This window comes from Oppia nitens, unplaced genomic scaffold, assembly GCF_028296485.1.
Source record: "Oppia nitens isolate AA-2021 unplaced genomic scaffold, nextdenovo-longstitch-racon4-pilon3 scaffold14_pilon_pilon_pilon, whole genome shotgun sequence".
In the NCBI taxonomy this organism is placed as follows: Eukaryota; Metazoa; Arthropoda; class Arachnida; order Sarcoptiformes; family Oppiidae; genus Oppia; species Oppia nitens.
This window is the reverse complement of record NW_026533193.1, coordinates 2,063,579-2,071,172: the sequence shown is the minus strand read 5'-3', so window position 1 is coordinate 2,071,172 and position 7,594 is coordinate 2,063,579. Positions and strand designations below refer to the sequence as shown.

The window sequence follows — 7,594 nt, the reverse complement described above, 5'->3', positions numbered from 1 at the left end:
AAACAATTAATACATAATCTAAATAATTTAAATTGTTTAGTATTATACCAATCGCCAAAATATACTTGATATTGATTATTAGTATCGATAAAATAAAATGATAATAGTTTTAAAAATTCAATAATTAAACATAAATTATATATTATGTTACGATTATTGGATATTTGTTTATAATATGGATTATATTTAGGTAATCCTAATCTATAGCATTGTTCACCTAATAAATACAATATAATATCCAAAGTTTTTATTTTTTTCATTTTTGTTTTATTATTAGAATATTTTTTTAATAGAAATTTTTTAGTTATGATTAAAAAATATATTATCTAAAAAAATAAATATTTCCTTATATAAAAAATAAATGTTAATATTTGCATTTATATTATTATAAACTTTTAATATCAATATATCTATATTTAGTTTATATAATGGTTTATAAGGTTAATATCAAAGTTTATTTAAGGTATAATATATTAATTATTTAATGTCTAGTAATATAATAATATAAACCAGTTGAGAATGCTAGAAAGCATTTCCATACGAATTCCCTGACATTTCTTAATTTATCATTACTAATAGTAAGAATAGACAACATGAAAATTAAAAAATTTTATTTAAAATTATTAATCAAAAAAATTTACAAATATAATAAAAATAACTATTTTCTATATTTACTTAATTCAAATAGTACAACATTTAATAATATATATAATTAATTAGATATGTCAATAAAATCGACATCAATATTTTGACAGTTGTTACAAATTAAATTTTCAGAAATTGCAGTGATAGTAACATCTAAACATTTTTGATGATATTTTTCACCACAATTTGTACATTGAATCATATTATTATCTTCTGTTTGTGCACATGTACAATGTAATGATTTGACAACTTTTGATAATAATATAGTTTCTTCAATTTCCTCTGAGTTTGGCAATGATGGATTTCCTGTTTCATACCATTGACGCAAACAATTTCTTAAAACATCGCTGGAATCTAAAATTTTTCTTGAACTTGGGTTAATATTAGAACAGTTATAGGCCATATTTATTAAAGTGTGTAATCCACAATCTTTAGCATTAGGTTGTTTAGTGACTTTCCAAATCCGATAATATATTATAGGAGTAATAACTATTTTTCTAATATAAGCACTCACAACGCGAATTATAAAATTATTTGTAGATAAAGAATTCAATGAATCGTAGACATTACATGTAATTATATCTGATTCATATTCCACGTGTATATATATCCAATGACCACCAGGATTAATTATGTGATGCATATTCTGTCCAAAATAGCTGAAGTAATTTCGAGGTTTAAGATAATTGTATGAATGATGAAATAAATATGACGGCTCAAATTCCAGTGCATTAGAATTTGATAATAGAGATCTTGCTATATACATTCCATTAGTAATATGTGTATCATTTAACCATCCATTATCTTCTAATCCTTCAAGTATTCTCTTCTCTCTTAATTCTAAATTTTCAAATAAATACGTATGTGTTGCTTTCGACAGCCAAATGTTTTGATTTATAAATACTTGGGATTGTGAATGCTCTTCAATTTGGGTTTGAGACAACTTTATTAGAGATACCTTTGAATCCTTTATTGTCAAATGCATATCAATTTGCTCTTGGCTTAGTTTAGGAATAACTAATTTAGTCTTTTTAATATTATCTAATTTTATGTCTTTTAAAGTATCAGCTATTAAACTCCGTTGTGATGATGAATTTAATTCAGAGTTTAAATCATTTTCTTTGTCTATGCTATTCCATGATGATAAAGTTGACAATGAATTCAAATCTGCAATACAACTATCATTTGATACGTCTATCCAAAACGGTATATGATCTGAACCGTAAAAATCATATATGTGAATTTTGTCATTTTGATTTGTAGTGAAAATATAATCAATATGACTTCCGTATTTAGTGGTAGGCACATTTTTCGGTATTAATGATAACCATTTAAATGTTTTCATAGTATACTCAGTCAATCTTCTTCCATTATCTGAATTGCATTCAATGTTAAAATCTCCACAAATAATTAAGTGTTCATAGTCACAGGTGTTCTTTGCAATAATACTTAAAAGTTCTTTTAATATTTTAATTGGAACATTAGATGAAATATATAATGCAACAACCGCTATGTTGTCAATTTTAACACAAGTAATTTCATAATGCCAATTAGGATTTATATGTTTATCAATAGTTTCGTAAATTATAGAAGCCTTAATATTTTCTTTAACGTAAATAGCAACTCCACCTTCAGCAGTTGTAGAGTTTTCAGAATATATATGCGACACAACTTTCAAGTCTCCAATATTTGGTAAATCTTTTCGTTTAACTCTATTTTCAACTAGAACTAAAACATCTGAAGATATTATATTTTGATCACAATTTAAATCTAAATGATTTTTTCTAAGCGATTGCACATTTAAATATGCTATTAAACAATCCTTCTTTGGAAAATTAGTTTGAGGTTCAATAATTAAATCAAGTTTTGCTTCTGATTGTAATCTTACAATTTCTTCGAAAATTTGATTATCACTTACTTTAGGTTTTAGATTTTTTAAAATACTAAAATCTCCTTCGATATATAATCCATTTATAGATGTTACACGAGAAAAAGCTGTATAAATGAGTTCACGCGGCAATCCTGGAGTTAAATTTACCAAAACTTTGTGAAATGTTGATCCTTGACTTTTATGTATTGTCATTGCTTCACAACAAACAATAGGAAATTGAGTACGAGAAACTGATATATTAAGAAAGCCACCAATTTGGAAAGTTTTTTTTACCTCATCAATAGGAGTCCATAATTTAGAAATATTTTGTTTAATAATTAATTGTTGATGTTTTCTTCTCATTTCACTGCCAGAATTTCCAGAAAATTGAATCCAAATTCTATTAATTTTTTTGGTTATTCGATCATGTTCTATTTTCCTTAAAACACCAACTGCTCCATTAAATAAGCCATCTGTGACATCAACATTGCATGTAATCATATATTTTAAATTTAATTTAAAGTCTATTTCTTTTGGCAAACCATAAGTTTCTTGATATGTCATTGTTGATATTTTGTCTAGTATTTTCTTTTCATCGTCTTTATTTGATTTAACAATAATATCTGTGGCCATATGTTTTAGCAAATTTCCAGGTTTATCTTCTATTGCTTTTTGATACGTTATATACGTCACGATTTGTGAAATACAAACAAACCGCTTCATCTTTTGTTCCATCAATTACATTAACTCGAGTTTCAAGAATGTCAAGATCACAGGTATCCAATTGTGCTTTGGCTAAACGATTTAAGCAATTAACGAATTTTAAATCATCTTTTTGACGCATAACTTGTGTTAATTCATATGCTTTAAATTTATTCCAAAGATATGGACCACATAGATAACTGTAAACTTTGTTTTTATCGGGAATAAAAGGCCAATTACCTGCAACTGGTTTTGCTTGATGTAGATCTCCAATTAATAAGACTGAGATTCCGCCAAATGGTAAGTTATTTTGAAATATTTCTTTAAGTCGTTCATCAATCTAATTAAATATTTTACTGCTGCACAGGCTTATTTCGTCAATAATTAATAATTTTAAATCTTTTAGTTGTACTCGCATTGTATTAGCGATATCAGCAGATAATTTGTTTAGAGAACCACCTCTTGATTGTATATGTGGAAATCCAAGTGCACCATGTAATGTGACACCGTCTACATTCCATGCCGCTTTTCCTGTGTAAGCAGTAACTAAAACTTTAATTGTTTCCTGTCTAGTTCCGGGTTGTGAATTTATAAGCCGAAGTACTGATTGATAAATGCATTTAAGGACATGACTTTTTCCAACGCCTGCAGATCCCATTAGAATATTATAAAGAGGTAGATTTAATGTTTTAAATTGATAAATTATATTCATTGTATAATTTCTCTGTTGAATATTTAACGATCTCATCATTTTACGATAATCTTCTTCTCCAATTACTTTTGGGACAGATATTCTTTCCATATATGACTTTGATTTGTCCAATTTGATGACATCATCTTCGTCAAATATGTTGTAAATTGGAGATCGCTGTGCAAGAATTTCGTGTTGACTTTCAATAGTTTCGTTCACATAATTAATTGTTTCATCTTTAAGTTCGTTCTCGTTTTCAAGTTGTGCGTCTAATAATTGATTTTCTAAAGACTGAGGATCAAATAGTTCCCTATTACTATCTATTATCTCTTTGTTTCGTTCATAGATCTTTTGACACAAATCCACTTGTATATCTTTTTCTTCATTATTCCAAGGGAAATAGAGAAATATTAGCGATCGATAATAATTTTTTGGATCTGTTGTCTGGTTATATTTGATAAATCTAATTATTTTCATATTCTTTCGTTTTATCTTTGAGCGCAAATGTTTGTGGAAAAACATTTCTAACATCGTTAATAAGACTTTCTTCATTTTCATCTTCATCATTGTTTATATTCATTAATTGTCTATCACTTAAAGATTTGTGATATGTGTATGATGCGGCAAATTCAGCTAAACACAATTTATTCAAAGTTGGAGTATTTGGACGAGCTGAATATTGTTCTAAGATGCCTTTAAATGTTATGTCTGTAGAATCATTAGGTAAATTTTCCAAATCTTTTTTTGACTTTAACATTTGATATCTTTCATTTGGCGGTCCATTATTAATAAAAGTGCATACACGAGACATACGCGAAATAGTCATACTTAAACAATGATAAACAGCTTCTTGTGCTGAAATTTCAGTACCATTTACTAAAGTGTTTGCCAAATGTCTTACTTGTTGTTGAAGTGTTTTGTTTCCTTTTTTTGCCTCATCATTAGCTTGTTTTAATAATAAAGATATTCCTCGCATAGATTTGCTAATATATGCGCATAGGTATGTAACACAAGCGTAAGGATGTAAACAATATTGAATATCATGATTTGCACGCCATAATTTTACCCATAAACTGTTGTATGCATTTACAAAAATTGCATTTGGTTGACGTTTTAAAAAAATTTCTTCACGTTTTAAAGATGATCTTAAGGCATTGATATAATCTTTGTAAGAAATATTTAATGATTTTAAAAAATCGTAAAAAGTCATGTGATTAAGTTCTCCTTTTGCAATAGGAACAGAAAGCTCTTCAATTTTTGATGAAATTAATTTGTAATTAATCTTGTGTAATGTTTTTTCAGTCAGTAATACATTATCATCTAACGATTTTAGAATTCTTGTTTCTGGCATTGGAGGCATTGGAAAACGATAACGACAAGTATTTTTCCCTTTCATACAATTTTCCATATGTCTATGAACTTGTAATGTATTTATCAGATGTGTCGTGTCTTCATCTATAATTTGCGTCTCCTCAGATTTAGATTCAATATAATCAACAGTTGAAGTTGAAGATATTTCATCTATAAATTTTTCAACTTCACAAAAAAAATTCGAATTGTTTTTTTCAAGTTTTGGCGCGTCAGATATCCATAAAAGTCCGTGAATATGAGGTGATCCTTGATGTTGAAATTCGACGCGATAATAATAGTCAGTTACACGACGTCCTTTTAATGCGACTCCAGATAGAATAATATCTTTAAAAAATTCTCGAAATCTATTTTCAAAGTACCTACTAGTTGTTACCGGATCTCTGCGAATTAAATCTAATTTTTCATTTCTTTGTAAATCTTTTGCTTCATCATTGCTTATAATAACATTGTTTAAGACTTTGCTTAAAATAACTATTAATTCATCCCATGAAACTTCAGCAGCAGACAACGTGAAAAATAGTGTAGGTAACCCAAGTTGTCTTATCATTGCTATAGATTCGTCTCTCTTTTGTTCCCAATAGGAAGGACTCGTTCTTAATTTTACTAAACTTTTGAAAGCTTTATCTGACGCTATAGCTTGATTGAGTTTTTCGTTATCTAAAGCATCTTTTACAGTCTCCTACTCCTTTAACTTTTCTTTTATAAATATTAACAGCGCTGTTTGCTTCATGACATTGTTTAATTTTAAAGGTAAAAAAAGATATGGTATGCATTCAGCACATCTTCTATCATATCTTCTTAGTTCTGATTTTGCTAAATCAGTCACACTAAGTTTCTGTTTTAATGCTTTTAGTTTACGTTTTTGACCGGCAAATAATTTTGGATATGCTAAAGCTGCTGCATTAATATCCATTAATATGTTTAAAGGTCTCTTACCTTCACCGGGAGCATATGCCACAGCTGCTTGTGGATCTTCGTAATCAAGTAGTGTATCTAAACATCCTACAATTTCTTCTTCTCGTTCTTCATTAATATTTTGAGAATTTTCATCTGCAGATTGTGTGTCGCTCATTTGAGAGAAATCGTTTGGAAATCGCTCATACCATTCATCTCGTAATTTTACTCCGGCATTTATATAAGCGTTTTGTTTAATTAAATAAGCGAGTGCTTTTCGAATAAATTCCGGTCTTACTGATTTGAAATTTCGATTTTCTTTTTTTCGTCTATCCGGATCTGTTATTCGTTTTTTTAGTTCTACACGGATAATATGAAGTTCATTTTCGAGTCGTGGAAGTAAAGGTAATGTTACATTTGGATCAACTGGAACGTTTACAACATTTCCTTTCATTTGATACTGGCCTCCTTTAGGTAATGATAATATTGTTTCAAATATTTTTCTTGCAGATACCATGCGCTCTTCGAGATCGTTTAAACTTTGAAGTGATTCTGGTATTTCTGGGAAATGCAAACCATTTGAAAGAGCAAGACGTGGTGTTTTTGCATTAATTATGTCCATATGACAAGTGTTACAGAACTGATTATTATTATTATCAATATTTACTACATTTTTCACAAATATTTCATAAGCAGATTTCGATGTATTTTTAAACTTATCTTTTAGATGTAGTTGTTCCATATTTATTATTTTTATTTGCATTTTAAACCAAAAACATCCACAACATGAACATATTTCTGTGGGACCACACAACTTCGAAATATTAAATTTTTCTATATTTACATTTAGTAATTTTTTGTTTTTTTCTCGAATAGTAGCTTTTCTTATTTTATCAGCTTCTTTTTCACGATCACGTATTTCTTCGTTTAGTCGTTTATCTGCTTTTCGTTCCTTATCAGCTTCTCTTTCACGATCACGTATTTCTTCGTTTAGTCGTTTATCTGCTTTTCGTTTCTTATCATCTTCTCTTTCACGTTCACGTATTTCTTCGTTTAGACGTTTATCTGCTTTTCGTTCCTTATCAGTTTCTCTTTCACGATCACGTATTTCTTCATATTGGCGTTTAGCTGCTCGGCGTTCCTTATCAGCTTTTCTTTCACGATCACGGAATTGGAAATTTTTGCGTTGATTTGCTTTTCGAATACGATTTTTTTCTTTTACACTTTGTGGATCTCCATCTGATTCCATTATTATCACTTAAATTACTTTTTATAAAATTAAACTTTTAATTATTAAAACTTTTATTATTTTATAATTATTAATACTGTACTTATATTTGCATATCACATAGTACTTAATATTTATTTTTAATGTTTTCTTGTTGAGAGCAGAAAACAAACTGAAAATCTTTAGAAAATGC

The 7,594-nt window shown here is 28.2% G+C and overlaps 1 protein-coding gene across 1 annotated transcript; it reads right to left on the bottom strand.

The window, feature by feature from the left end:
• Nucleotides 1-712: 712 nt before the first annotated feature.
• Nucleotides 713-5,826, bottom strand: LOC128962799 (uncharacterized). The gene is made up of 6 exons (XM_054309203.1): nucleotides 4,438-5,826; nucleotides 3,630-4,352; nucleotides 3,458-3,557; nucleotides 3,227-3,379; nucleotides 3,058-3,183; nucleotides 713-2,988 (listed from the first exon to the last, which is right to left on the bottom strand). Exons 1-6 carry the CDS (start codon nucleotides 5,824-5,826, stop codon nucleotides 713-715), a joined length of 4,767 nt encoding a protein of 1,588 aa, XP_054165178.1.
• Nucleotides 5,827-7,594: the final 1,768 nt, after the last annotated feature.

What these genes read in the sequence shown, in the direction of transcription:
- LOC128962799 (XM_054309203.1), bottom strand. Translation starts at nt 5,826, where the DNA reads ATGATAAGACAACTTGGGTTACCTACACTATTTTTCACGTTGTCTGCT. An exon ending in AAGAAAGTCTTATTAACGAT is followed by an intron (nt 4,353 to 4,437) that starts GTTAGAAATGTT and finishes AAATATAACCAG; the next exon opens with ACAACAGATCCAAAAAATTA. An exon ending in ATATCGCTAATACAATGCGA is followed by an intron (nt 3,558 to 3,629) that starts GTACAACTAAAA and finishes ATATTTAATTAG; the next exon opens with ATTGATGAACGACTTAAAGA.